General features: G+C 43.5%; 1 protein-coding gene and 1 long non-coding RNA gene across 51 annotated transcripts in view; one reads left to right on the forward strand and one right to left on the reverse strand.

Moving 5' to 3' along the window:
• Positions 1-14,694, forward strand: part of TSEN2 (tRNA splicing endonuclease subunit 2) — a 57,765-nt gene that overhangs the window by 4,235 nt on the left and 38,836 nt on the right. For 46 of the 50 annotated variants that reach the window (XR_003727402.2, XR_013414129.1, XR_013414132.1 and 43 more), the window contains exons 2-5: positions 1,184-1,389; positions 3,534-3,615; positions 6,504-6,540; positions 13,148-13,670. Coding sequence is in view for 11 of the 50 variants with exons in the window: in XM_015130213.3 (XP_014985699.3) it covers positions 1,201-1,389; positions 3,534-3,615; positions 6,504-6,540; positions 13,148-13,670 (831 nt within the window). In the remaining 39 variants the exon portion in view is untranslated. Of the gene's footprint in view, positions 1-1,183; positions 1,390-3,533; positions 3,616-6,503; positions 6,541-8,101; positions 8,215-8,920; positions 9,156-13,147; positions 13,671-14,694 lie in introns of all 50 variants that reach the window. The other 4 variants (XM_077993446.1, XM_077993447.1, XM_077993449.1 and 1 more) reach the window with 3 other exon arrangements.
• LOC144339304 (uncharacterized) lies at positions 1,180-14,314 on the reverse strand. Its single transcript, XR_013414199.1, has 2 exons — positions 12,929-14,314; positions 1,180-2,439 (listed from the first exon to the last, which is right to left on the reverse strand). It is a non-coding gene; the product is annotated as an uncharacterized LOC144339304 (long non-coding RNA).

A 14,694-nucleotide genomic window follows, 5' to 3' on the forward strand; every position in this document is an offset into this window, starting at 1 on the left:
CCAACTTGCTTTCTATGCTTCCAGGTATGTTATATACTTGTTTTGTCTTCTTGGGTCCAATGTATGGCCCCAGAGGGACACGTACTGGCCTTGGCTTCCTCTTCTCCCTCGTAGTGCTGGTGCACTATAGGTAATTCCATTATTGCTCAGTAACCCTTCACCATCTGATTTTGAGAAATAGTCATCAGACAAAAGTAGATGGACCCTGCCTGTGCTTTCAGCAGAATCCAGAGAGAGGGCATGGGCTTGGGAGTTCAACAGACCTGGGTCATCCGATACCACCACACTCGGGGTCCTCTACAAATCTCTCTAACCTGAATCTGTTTCCTATTTATAAAATGGTGTTGCTACTGCTCACCCTGTAATACTAATTATAGCTGATACATGCATGATACTCATTGTGTGCCAGGTACTGTTCTAAGCACTTTATGGATCTTAACTATAAGATGGAGTCTGTTCTTATCTTGATTTTGCAGGTGAGGAAACTAAAGCACAGAGTCAGTGACTTTTGCCCAAAATCACACTGCTAGAAAGTGGTAAAGTTGATTCCAATGCTGGTAGTCTGACTTTAGAGTCCCTGCTTGAAGCCAGTAGCATTTGGTAGTATATAATCAACCCTTAAATAACTGCTGCTGTCATTATTATTTATTAATGTACTTTAAAAATTGGGAGCTGATTGACCCAGTGTTTAGTGTGTATTTTAAGATCCTCTTGGAAAATGAAGTGCTTGCAAGATTTAATTTGTTGAGGACAGGGTCTCAGTTTTGTCTTTGTCTCCCCGGCACCTATGATTATTGGGAATTCCTGGTAGTAAATGTCTGTTGGGTGGGTGAAATGGAAGCACTCCTGGTAGACAGAAATCCTGTTGTGCTTGCTCTCTGGAGACCTAACATTGCAGCTTTGGGCACGTCACTAGGTCTCAGCATTGTCAACTGGAGTAGAAAGATTACCACTCATTTCCTGGGGGTTATTTTGGGGGATTAATTGCCGTATTCTGGGTCAATGTGATTTACATTGCTCACACAAACTGTTCTTATTACTTTTAGTTTATTGCTTTATAAATACTTGATTTCTTCCCACAGACCCCTAAGTTTTCTGAGCCTAGGTACAGATGTACTCACATTTTGAATCAAGGTAGTTACTGATTGTCTGTTTCTTTCTCTTTGTTGTCTACTCTTTAAAGGATACCTCCTCTGAAAAATGGCAGAAGCAGTTTTCCATGCCCCGAAGAGGAAAAGAAGAGTGTATGAGACTTACGAGTCTCCATTGCCAATCCCTTTTGGTCAGGACCATAGTCCTCAGAAAGAATTCAAGATATTCCGTGCTGAAATGATTAACAACAATGTGATTGTGAGGAATGCAGAGGACATTGAGCAGCTCTATGGGAAAGTAAGTGCGGGCAGCCTCGGCAGGATTACTTTCAGACAACCCTGAGCAAGCAATTCTTTCCTTCTCCCCATCCCAGCCATGCCCCCACACCAACCATGAACAATGTGTATTCTTTCCTTGCAGTTTGGTCCAGTTGTATGAAAAGTACAATTTGAATTAGTGCCCAAAAGCCATGCATTAGGGTAATAGAATGACAGATGGAGCACCCCTGCCCACAAACCTTTATTTCAGTGATGAAGTAGAGTCAATGGATTGGCTTTTTTTTTTTGTCTTTAGTTGTAAAAGCAATACATGTTTGTTGAAGGAACAAAAAAAGTAATTTACAGAAATGTAATAGGTAAAAAAGTGAAAATTCCCCACTGACTCCCATTCTGTTCCCAGAGGTAGCCACAGCGTGGTATGGTGTCCTGCTCAGGCACAGATCAGGTGGGGCTTTGGCGGGAAGCTCCTTATCTGCTGCCTCCTGGTTGGAGATCTCTTCTCAGATGAGGACAAGTTCTAGTTTTTACTGTTTTCCAGCATTGATCAAGTTGAATGAAGACTGGTAGTTCTTAAAAAAAAAAAATTCCCACAGTCTGTTCATTGCTGTGGGCATTTTTAAAATACAGCTTTATTAAGTTATAATTTACAATTATAAAGTTCTCCCATTGTAAGTATACAATTCAGTGATTGTCATCAATTTATAGAGTTGCACAACTCTCACCACAGTTGTTTTAGAACATTCCCATCACCACAAAGTTCCCTTGTGCCCATCACACTTAATCCCTGCTCCCACTCCCAGCCCAAGGCAGCCACAGATCTGCGTCTTGTCTCCATAAATGTGCCTTCTCTAGACATTTTATAGAAGAGTGGGTGGCACTGGCCTTGGTGAGGCAGGAGTCCCAGTAGGCCAAGGGCAGCTCACCAGGGAGGCCTTCATTTACAGTATATAACATTAAGCAAGAGGCTCTATAAAGTGCTGCATGCATTATTTCCTCTTGGTTTTTGTTGTTGCTGGGTTGTTTTTTGTTTGTTTGTTTTTTGAGACAGAGTCTTACCCTGTCACCCAAGCTAGAGTGCAGTGGCGCGATCTCGGCTCACTGCAACCTCTGCCTCCCAGGTTCAAATGATTCTTCCACCTCAGCCTCCCGAGTAGCTGGGACTGCAGGCACATGCCACTATGCCTGGCTAATTTTTGTAGTTTTTGATAGAGACCGGGTTTCACCATGTTGACCAGGCTGGTCTTGAACGCCTGACCTCAAGTGATCTGCCCACCTCGGCCTCCCAAAGTTCTGGGATTACAGGTGTGAGCCACCATGCCTGGCCTGTTTATTCTGATTGTTAATCTAGATGGAGAAAGGGGTGTTTGTTTTATTCTTTCAATTTTCTGTGTGTTTAAATATTTTATAGTAAAAAGGGGAAAAATGCACGTTGTTTTTGGAATCAGCAGGAATGAGAGGAATACTTCAATTCTGGAGTACGAAAGAATCCAAGAGGTTTTTTTGGACCTGGTGGGCAGCATGGCTCCTGCTTTCAGGCAGTGTGTTCCCAAACCATATGTAAAGAAGAAACTCTGCCTCTGCCTGCCCTCGGCTTATAAGACCTAGACTGAAAGCATTAGTTATGGGATAAATGATGTGTGCCAAAAACTTACTAGTACTCTTGAAGTGATTAGAAAGGTATTATGCTAAGAACATCCTTAGTCGTCATTAGATAATCAGAGGGAAAATGTCAAGACGTGGAAAGTGGAGCGAACCTCTTGTTAACTCAGATGGGTACAGTTGGCCCTCCATATCATGGTTGCCACTTCTGTGGATTCACCCAACCTTCGATTGAAAATATTTGAGAAGAAAAATTGCATCTGTACTAAATGGGGACTTTATTTTCTTGTATTAAACAATATAGTATAACAACTATTTACATAGCATTTGCATTAGATATTATAAGTAGCCTAGGATGATTTAAAGTATATGGGAGGACCTACATAGACCATATATAAATACTGCACCATTTTATATTGGGGACTCAACCCTCTGCAGATTTTGTTATCCACCAGAGGTCCTGGAACCAGCCCCCTGTGAATACTGAGGGATTACTGTATATTCTACCTCAGCTGAAAAACTGGCAACTAAACATGAACTAACTTTGTTTTCTCTTCCTGGAAGGGTTATTTTGGAAAAGGTATTCTTTCAAGAAGCCGTCCAAACTTCACAATTTCAGATCCTAAACTGGTTGCTAAATGGAAAGGTAAAGTTGTATCATTCAGTTCTTTTGACAAATTATCATTTTCCTTTATTTTTGATCTTATACCTCAGATTGTATGGTAAAATTCTAGAGAAGTAACATGTACACTGGCAGTTTTACTGCCAAAGAATAATTCTAATCAAAGCAAAAGGGTTATGATTGGGTGACAGCGTGTTTAATTTCTAGAATTATCAAGTGTTAATTGGGCTTTTCTGTTGTTAAGTGTTTGCTTAGCAGAGTACTATGCCTGTGGCAGGTACTGGTAGTTAAGTACCTGCTCACCTGTGGCACTATGCAACATTTTAAAAATTTTGTTTCCAGAATTAGAATTTATAATAGCCATGACATGTATGTGTGTAGTTCTCCCTTGCTGATTCTCTTTAATTTGCAATTGTTTTAGAGTATTTCTCTAAGGAATTCTCATGGTAATCACTTAAGAACCAATACCAGCATGTTAAAACATAATTAGAAAGGATCTTTTAAATGTTTTATTATAAGAAAATATGCAGATTAAAACTGCACTGAGATACCATTTCAACAATCAGGCAGAAATCCAAAAGTCTGACAATATACTGCATTGGTGAGGACTTCAGAAACAGACCTTCTCTTGCATTGCTGGTGGGGTGCTTGTGGTGCAGCCCTCATGGAGGTGAATCTGGCAATGTCTAGCAAAATTATATATGCATTTACTTTGTTTTCTTTTCCCTCATTCCTCTCTCTCCTCAGTCCCTGGTAACCTTTATATGTTTTCCGTCTATGGATTTACCTATTACAGATATTTCATATATAAATGCAATCATACAATATCTGCCCTTTTGTGTCTGTTGCTTTCACTTAGCATGTTTTCAAGGTTCATCCCTGCCATAGCATCTATCAGAACTTCATTCCATTTTATAGTGGAATAATATTCCATTGTTTGGACATAGTGCCTTTAGCTCATCTGCTGATGGACACTTAGATTGTTTCTGTGTTTTGGCTTTTCTGAGTAATACTGTTGTGAACATTGGCATGTACGTATCCGAGTCTATCTTTTTATGTGTTTTGGATATATACCCAGGAGTGGAGTCAATGGGTCATATGGTAATTGTCTGTTTAACATTTTAAGAACTAGCCAAACTATTTTCCACATTGACTGCATCATTGTACCTTCCCACCAGCAATGCACCAAAGGTTCCAATTTCTCCACATCCTTGCCAACACTTGTTTAAAAAAATAATAGCCGGCCAGGCGCGGTAACTCACGCCTGTAATCCCTGCACTTTGGGAGGCTGAGGCGGGCAGATCACCTGAGGTCAGGAGTTCAAGACCAGCCTGGCCAACATGGCAAAACCCTGTCTCTACTAAAAATACAAAAGTGAGCTGGGCTTGGTGGCAGGCACTTGTAATCCCAGCTACTTGGGAGGCTGAGGCAGGAGAATCACTTGAACCCTGGAGGCAGAGGTTGCAGTGAGCCAAGATCGCGCCACTGCACTCCAGCCTGGGCGGAATAATGCAACTCCGTCTCCAAAAAAAAAAAACGAGTTAAATTTTTACAAGGGATTTTTTAAAATATAGACATGAAGTAACTGAAAGCTTATATCAAGTTGGTTGTATAACCACACAGGGAGAAATTATTTTGAGTAACTTTTGTTTTTTTTGGAGATAGGGCCTGGAGTGCAGTGGCGCAATCTCAGCTCACTGCAACCTCCACCTCCTGGGCTTATGCCGTCCTCCTACCTCAGCCTCCCAAGTAGCTGGGACTACAGGCGCATGCCACCACACCTGGCTAATATTTGTGTTTTCTATAGAGACAGGGTTCCACCATGTTACCCAGGCTGGTCTTGAATTCCTGAGCTCAGACAATCCACCCTTCAAAGCCTCTCGAAGTGCTGGGATTACAGGACTGAGCCACTGAGCCTGGCCATTTGAGTAACTTTATAGTGATTTGATTGTTCAACCTAATGGGATAGACTTTGTGTCAGTTACTTCTTGTCACAGTAATGCTGCTTAATAAACCACCCCAAAATGTATTGGCTTTAAACAGCAACCATAGTAGTCACTAGGTGTGCTGTCTTGGCTGGGTGTGATCACTTTCCTGTGGTGTTAAAGCTGATCATCATTTCTTCCAAGCCTTTAATGCATGCAGAAGAGGCTGAGTTTGGGAATAGAGAAGTAATTAGCCCAAAGGCAGAGTTAGGAAAAGACCAGGACGAAAAATCAGACCACTGGGTGACCTGATGAACATTTTGGGCGGAAAGAGTCCTCCCACCTGATGCCCTGCTTATGCCTGGGGTACAGGCAAGTTACTACAACCAAAACCTAAGATTCAGTAACAGCAGGAGCCCGCCTGTCAGAACTGCGCCCTCATCAGGCTGGCTTTCAAAATAACGTGAGGTCAAGCCAGTTTGAGATTCTGCACAGGGAGCTAGAGCTGGAAGCCCTGAACTCCCAAATCCACATCCAAAACCAACACTGCAATCAAGTTCACTTTCCCAGCCCTTTCAATATACACATGTAAGGAGCTTTCAGTGAAGAGGGAAGAATGGAGATGAAGTTCATACCTCTAGGGCCTCAGCATTCTCATTTGGAAGTTGGAATGAGCATTCAGCCGTGGCAAAGAGGTTTCCAATCCCGTGCTGTTGCTGCTTAGCTGGAGCCCTGAGTTGAGAAGGATTCTGAGGTCCCCTGTAAGCCCACCAAGACTGATGTGATTGATGGGCAGCACCTGCCAAGGGTATGGGTTCAGGGAAGGATGGCATAGAAAGCATATTTTTGCCATTGCTGACTGGACAGTATTAACTTTCTAGGTGTGTGATATTGTGAACCTTAAAATTCTCAGTCTTTACTAGATTTTTAGTGTTTGTTCCCTTTATGGGAAATTTGCCTGAAACTAATAGAACTTCTTTGTTCCAGATGTGAAGACAAACATGCCTATCATCACATCAAAGAGGTAAGTCATAACGAACTTTGGCTTCTGTCAAAATGATGGTTTAAGTCAGATGTTTTTAGGTAGTCTTGTCCCATGTAGTAGTCCGGTCCACACCTTTTTTCCTTTCTCTTTTTGGTAGTAGATGTATCCTTGAAAATGATGTCTGAATTTAATGTGAATCAAGTCATTTTCGAAATGCCTTACGTGAGTTTATGGTTTGTTTAAATACTGTTTTGCCAGTTGAATTCTTTCCAAATTATGAATAACTATCCTGTAATAGCTATGTTATTAAGTCCTCATATTCTTGGGCCTAGATTTTGAACCAGCCTTCTGCCCAGTGGGCACAGATGGTCCTGTCCCCCTCCTCCAGCTACACTGTAGGGTCAGAGAAAGAGGCTTTCACAGAGGCCCTTCCTCATTTAATCCTGGACATTCCTGGAAGGTTTCTCCCCGACTCCCCAAACACACACATACGGCCTGGCTGATTCCTGCATGTCCTCGATCCTGCTCATGCATGATCTCTCCTGGGTTTCTCTCCTTACCACCATACCGTCCTCTGTCCTGGGTGCTGCTCCTCTGGCCCTCACAGTCCTCTTTGGCGTGCAGCACTCGCCTCATGTGTCATACGTAGGTTCAGACTGTCAGTGCTTGGAGAGCAGAGATCAGGCCCTTCTCTCTTCAGCACCACACTTTGTGGTCCCTTGGTAAGATTGTTGGCTGTCTCCATCCATCCCAGACCTCCTTGTGCCTGTGGTACAGTACAAGTCTCAGCTCTTCCATGAAACCTTATAAAACTTCTCAAGTCTCAGTAATTTTGTTCATCTTGCTTCTAGCCTATACGGGCAAAATCCAGCAGCTCCTTTTTGGTTACATGCCTGGCAACCCCATAGCCAGCGGGGTGGCAAGGAGTGGTGGCACCAGGAAGATCTCAATGGCTGTTCTGGCTGTAACCTCAGGCCGGGGTCAGGAGTGGGATTCTGGTGTGTGGGAGGGACCTGCTGAGAACCTGGCAGAGCCCCCAGTCTTGGAGGAGCTATAGTATAGACAGGTTGCCACAACAGAAACCTAGGGATCAGAAATAGCAGGAGCTCGCCCATCAGAACTGCATCCTGGCTAGGCTGGCCACAGCATGACGTAAGGTCAAGCCAGCTTGCCAGCGTAGAGGTTCTGCACAGGGAGAGGGCTGCCTCCCTGAAGAGCATCCCTTTGTGAGCACTACAATGTCCCAAGAAGTTTCACTGACCCTAGTATTCATTTCCTAGGGCTGCCATAACAAAGTACCACGGACTCGATGGCTTAAAACAACAGAAATTTATTCTCATGGTTTTGGACACCAGAATTCCAAACTCAAGGTGTTGGCAGGGCCACAGTCCCTCAGATGGCTCTAGGGGAGCATCCTTCTTTGCCTGCCTTCACTTCTGCTGGCTCCTGGCACCCCTTGGCATTCCTTGGCTTGCAGATGCATCACTCTAATCTCTGCCTCTGTGGTCACTCCCTTGTGTGTTTCTGTGTGTCTTTGTCCAAATTTTCCTCTTTTTTTTTTTTTTGCATGAAAAAAATTGATAGATGTATGTATTTTCAGGGTACGGGTACATGTGATATTTTGCCTCTTTTAAGGACACCAGTCACTATGTCCTTACATCAAATTGATTCCATCTGCAAAGACCCTGTGTCCAGATAAAGTCATATTCACAGGTACTGGGGCGTGTAATCTGGGAGGTGTATGTTGTCCTACTATTCCTTGCTCAAGGCCCCACAGTTACGGAGTTGCACTGAGAAGTGAAAGTGATAAACTGTTCACTAATAAGCAAGCCTGACGTGAACTCAGTCTGCATTCAGACATTCTCTCTTCCCTCCTCAGCGCTCTTGATATACTTTATTGCATTATCACCTTAGTTGATTTTTCCTTCAATTCTCCTCTAGTCTAACTGCCAAATTCTCATTTTTTAATCCCTTTGCCATACTTTGATCACTTTGATAGACTTCATGAATCCTGCATCTTTTTTGCAAGATTTAAATGTTCAATTTGCCATCAATTTGCATTGAATTTACATTAACATAACAAAGGACAAAGTGACGTAGACTCCACACATAGTGACAGTGCAGGAATGTTGCTTGAAGTGGGTATGCTTGTGGGGATTAATTTTTTATAAGAAATTTTCAGATTACAATCCATTTCCGTATGTGAACCTAAAGATGTTTATAGATGTTATCAGCACAGTTCTGTCAGCAAGCTACATATGTCCCCCAACCAAAATCGATACTTGATTTATTATTTGTTCATAACACTTGGAATCACAATCTAAATTTTAAATATAAGAAAAATTGATTCATGTTCATATTTTTAGATTAATTTTTCAACTTAAATACTTGTCATAATTGTTGTTTGTGTTTTTTGTAGAGACAGGGTCTCGCTCTGTTGCCCAGGCTGGTCTTGGGCTCAAGTGATCCTCCCATCTCAGCCTCCCAAAGCACCAGGATTACAGGTGTGAGCCACTGCACCTGGCCATAATTGTTTCTTTGCTGGTGCCTCTGAAATTCTGATTTCTATTTCAAGTGGATTCACTCAAATTGGCCTTTTCCCAACAATAGTCATCTTTGGGTGAAGAGCACCTTCTGTGTAACTCTTTCTGAAGGTAAGTGTCAGGACCCTTCTGTGATGCCTTTGGGGAACTGACACAGGTAGAGGTATGTCCCTGAAGGACCAGCCCGGATAGTCGGGTCGCCCACCCTGTTGTGGTCCTTTCTTCAGCCAGAATTCACTATGTGTCAGGCATTGGGTAGGTGCTGGGGACCCAAGAGCGAGGAAAAGACCTAGTCCCCGTTGTTGAGGGATTTGCAGTCTAGTGAGAGAGGAAGAGAAGTGAACAGTTGTGCTGTCCTGTAGTGCTGTTGTGGTAGAGATACCATCGCCATTATGGCCAACAGGTGCTGACTGCTCTAGCAGTGCCAATCCCAGTCTCTGAGCTTGCCTGCGTTACCTCCTTTCATCTTCTCAAGAAACCTTCGAGGGTAGGTACTAGAGATGTTTCCGTTTCATAGATGGGGACTCAGGTGAGGGTTCAGTAGCTTGCCCAAGATTACATGGGCTCAGTGCCAGAGCCTGGGAGGCATTGATGTGGGTGGGCGCACCAGCACTCCCCGAGCACCTTCCAGTGCTAAGTATCATGCCAGTGTTGGGCCCGTGTGTCGTCTCAGGTCCTCACATCACTCCCATCAGGTGGGTCCCGTTCTTATCCATCTTCCACAAGTGGAAGAACTGAACACAGGGAAGTGAAGCTCCTTGCTCAGGGTCAGTATGTGGACTTAGGCACTGTGGCCCCAGAACCTGTGTGCACTAACCACTCTAAACCACTCTGCTGTGCACTTCCAGTGGTAAATGGGCATCCATCGGTATAACAGTAGAGAACGGTGCCCTGTGCAAATAGGAGAGGTGTGTGTTCAAGGGTGCAGAAACATGAGAATCCGTGGCGTGTTTGGATGGGCATGTCCTGTCTCCTTGCGGTCCTGGATGGTACTGCTTTCCCCAGTCCTGTCACCGCTTCCAGTCGTGGCTGCTGCCTCGTCCTTCTGCCACGCTGCCCCTTACACTTTCTGCTTTTTACTTCTCATTTCTCTTCCTGCAACTGCTCCAGCATCTGGGATTGATGGCAGCAGGACTTAGCTTTTTAAGATGTTGCCAGCCAGCTAGAGGATGCCTTCAGCTCTGACCCATATGTTGTTGTCTTAGTCATTTGTTTTTGTGGCTCTTTTCATCATGTCTGACTTGGAGGCTTCTACATGCTCTTCAAGCCTCAGTCTCCTTTGACCTTTCATAGCGATCCTCTGAGACCCTGAAAAGGGAACACAGGTATGGCCTGGTTCTGGTGTATGGCAGAAGAGCACAGAGGTAGAGGTACTAAGTGGCTTAACTCAGAGCCACATAGAAGAGCCAGCTCCAGGACCTAGACCTCCAGAGGCTGTGTTCATCCCCGCACTGCTGCCTCTGCTCTCAAAGAACAGTGAATTAAGACATTTCCATTCATTAACATCTTTTTCAATATACTATATATTGAGTCTGATTTATTTTTCAAGCCACTCCTAAAAACTCCACAATGATATAGTAATATTGATTGAGCACTTCTTATGGGCTTTGCACTTTACGTGTCTTATTTAATCCTTGCTGCAACCCCACGAGGTAGGTGCAGTTATCCCTAGTTTATAGATGGTCACTGAGCTTTAGAGAGGTGGGGTCATGCAGTTAATACGAGAATGTGATGGAGCAAGGATTGGAACCCATGTCTGCTTTGACTGCTTTGCTGCAAGGAGCAGATCAGTGTTGTCTGTGTGCTCGCTTCGTTCCAGATCTTCTGGTCAAAGGAGGAACTGTTGACCCTTTAAATCAGTGGTTCTTTCATGTGTTTTGAGTCAAGGAATTTGGCAAAAGTTGTGGGTCCCTTCCCCAGAAAAATATATTGTCACAAAAATTTGTGTTCAAATAAAGGAAATTTATAGACCCTGTAGAACCAATGCTTTTGTTGATATGAAGAGCTGAGATTCTTTTTAGACCTCTCACATGACGGTTCTTTTAAACGTATGCATAGGTGGCCGTGTTCCAGGTGAGAAGACAACCTACTGGTTTTGGCACAGCTGTGTTCTTTTTGCTGGTTTTAAAAGTAATACATAACAAGATCCCTTTGAGGTGGTAGTACTACTCTCCACATTTTATAGGTGGGAAAATTGAAGCACAGAGAAGTTAAGTAATTTGCATTGCCACACAGTTGTAAGTAACGGGGCTGGACACAAAATGTGCAGTACCAAAGTCATGGTGTCGTACTGTCTCTCAGGTATTAGGGTAGCCTTACCAGGTGTTAATCTTTAGGATACAATTCCCAGTATATAGGGAGACATCCCTGATGTTTATCCTCATGTGGGGTGAACAGGGTGTGGACAACTTCGGGATTCTTAGGAATCAGGGTATAGCAGAAGCCAGTGTCCTTGTTAAATTGTGTAAGATATAGCAGTTTATAAACTATGACATACTCAGTCTTTTTTTTTTTTTGGAAACATTTCACAAATTTGCATGTCATCCTTGCGCAGGGGCCATTCTAAGTATATGTGCTGCCGAATCAAGCACTATTCAGTCTTAACCAGGTAAAAGAAGGTGAAAAGTAAAATTACATCTGCCTTCTCTCAAGCCATGTGTTGTCTTGGATGTCTTTCAGACTGATCACTGAAGGTCCAGGCAAAAAGCACTTGAGTTTCACAATGTCTTTGACCTTCTGATCTTCAGATTTCCAGCATCTGGTAGTTCTCACATCACATGAACACATCCCAGCAGCCTAGGCATGAATGCTTTGCCCTATTGTTTTGCCTATAACTTTTTGTAACTTGGGAAGTGTTTTGTAACTTGGGTGTTAGCTTCAAGTTTTAGAAACTTAACATGAATTTTGTCATTAAAATCTATTCTGAAAAGTATTGTGGGGAAAGGGGCTATTTCTCTTAGAATATTTGGATGAATCTACATAAGCCAAATCATTTCCTTATCCTGTAAAGAGGTTAGTAGGCACTGTGATGAATATTTATTGAAATTCTCATTTTGCTTTCCAATACTAAACAAAAGTTCTTTGTATTATGAATGGCATATCTATCTGAAAACATTATGAGATCCTAAATTGAAAATAATACAAAACAAGCCGAGAGCGGTGGCTTCCACCTGTAATCCCAGCACTTTGGGAGGCCAAGGCGGGCAGATCACTTGAGGTCAGGAGTTTGAGACCAGCCTGGCCAACATGGTGAAACCCCATCTCTACCAAAAATATAAAAAATTAGCTGGGTGTGGTGGCACGAGCCTGTCATCCCAGCTACTGAGGAGGCTGAGGCAGGAGAATCGCTTGAACCCGGGAGGCAGAGGTTGCAGTGAGCTGAAATCGTGCCACTGCACTCCACCCGGGTGACAGAGTAAGACTCCATCTCAAAAAATAGTAATAATAATACAAAAAAATCCTGATAAAGGATGGCCATTTGTTTTTTTTTGCTTATTTATCTAAATCACTTAATCTGCCAGTTTTAAATTATATAAATTTTCATAGTTAAACTAGGTTTTTTTTTTTTTAAATAAATAAAATGAAACTATAAAAGCAAAGAAACAAGAAGTAGCATATGCTTGTTGCAGAACACTTAGAAAATACAGAGACCAGATGCGGTGGCTCACACCTGTAATCCCAGCACTTTGGGAGCCCGAGGCGGGCAGATCACAAGGTCAGGAGATTTAGACCTTCCTGGCTAACATAGCAAAACCCTACTAAAAATACAAAAATTAGCCAGGTGTGGTAGCGGGTGCCTGTAGTCCCAGCTACTTGGGAGGCTGAGGCACAAGAATCACTTGAACCCAGTAGGCGGAGGTTGCAGTGAACCGAGATCGTGCCACTGCACTCCAGCCTGGCAACAGAGCCAGACTCCGTCTCAAAAAAAAAAAGAAAAGAAAATGCAGAAAAGTATAAAAAAGAAAAATATTTATCTATAATGCACCATTCACAAATAATTCTGTAAACATTTCGGTGTGTCACCTTCTAGTCTTTTATGTGCTTTGTTGTTTTTTCAATTTTGAAATTCGAGTGCTGTTTCCAACAGTATTTCTGTCTTGCAGGTATCAGCATAGTGTTGAGTGGGCGGCAGAGCTGATGCGTAGACAGGGGCAGGATGAGAGTACAGTGTGCAGAATCCTCAAGGATTACACGAAACCGCTTGAGCATCCTCCTGTGAAAAGGAACGAAGAGGCTCAAGTGTATGACGAGCTTAACTCTGGAATGGTTTCTAACATGGAAGGCACAGCAAGGGGAGAGAGACCTTCTGTGGTAAACGGGGACTCTGGAAAGTCAGGTGGTATGGGTGATCCCAGTGAGCCATTAGGCTGCCTGCAGGAGGGCTCTGGGTGCAACCCAACAACAGACGGCTTTGAGAAAAGTGTGAGAAAGGACGCTGCACCTCTGCCCCAAGTCTGTTGCTGCAAACAAGATGCTCTCATCCTCCAGTGTGGCCCTCACCATGAGGACGGCAGCCAGCACGTCGGCCTCCTGCATGCTGGGGACAGGGGGCCTGACCATGAGTACGTGCTCGTCGAGGAAGTGGAGTGTGCCATGAGCGAGAGGGAGGATGCCCCAAATGAGGAAGTAAGTAGGAGAAAATAAATTGCTTCCTCCAAAGCCATCTGTTCCTGGAGATGTTGGCTAATAGGGATGTCTTTTGCCTGCAGCTGGTAGCTGGCCTATTGTAAGGTCCGAGGGAAGCAGCAGGCTCTGGGCCACAGCAGCTGTGAGGGCCATTTCAACTAAAACCCCAAAGTTGGTGAATAACTTTTTAAAAATTTATAAAATTAAGGCAAGGCCAATGGTACTCTCTCCTTTATTTGAGAGAAAACAAAATGCGGTGATAATTACACCTGATCTTGAGTACAGCTGAGCGAGAAGGGCTCACGTGTGGAAGTCAGCCGTCACGAGAAAAGCCTAGGGAAGGTGGGTGAGAGCTACATCATTAGGGGACTTGCTGTCAGAGTTACCCTAGAGCTGTCTGGAATTGCTAAAAATTAGAAACAACCTAATGGCTGAATGGGATATGAGATACCCATTCAAAGCAATATCATGTAGACTTAGCATGAGGTTTATGAAGTCATATTAAGAGCATAGGAGCCAGGCACAGTGGCTCACACCACTTTGGGAGGACGAGGCAGGAGGATCACTTGAGGCCAGGAGTTCAAGACCAGCCAGGGCAATATAGCAAGACCTCATTTCTACTAAAAATGAAAAAAAAAAAAAAATTGCTGGATGTGGTGGTACATGCCAGTCCCAGCTACTCAAGAGGCTAAGGTGGGAGGATTGCTTGATCCTGGGAGATCAAGGCTGGGCAACAGAGTGAGACCCTGTCTCAAAAAAACAAAAACATAGGCACATGCTTATCAGGTACAATTGGGTGAAAAAAGCAACACGTAAAATAAAATTCACCAACAAAATGATTACAACTGCAGGAAAAATTCACAGGGAAAAAAGGAAATAAGCCAGAATCTTCATAGTGAAAAAATTAAAACTTCCTTTTCCACACAAGTAATAAAAAAGCATTTCTTGGCCAAGCGTGGTGCCTCACACCTATAATAAACACTTTGGGAGGCTGAAGCGGGAGGGTTGCTTGAGGCCAGGAGTT

Source organism: Macaca mulatta, chromosome 2, assembly GCF_049350105.2.
Source record: "Macaca mulatta isolate MMU2019108-1 chromosome 2, T2T-MMU8v2.0, whole genome shotgun sequence".
NCBI classification, from domain to species: Eukaryota; Metazoa; Chordata; class Mammalia; order Primates; family Cercopithecidae; genus Macaca; species Macaca mulatta.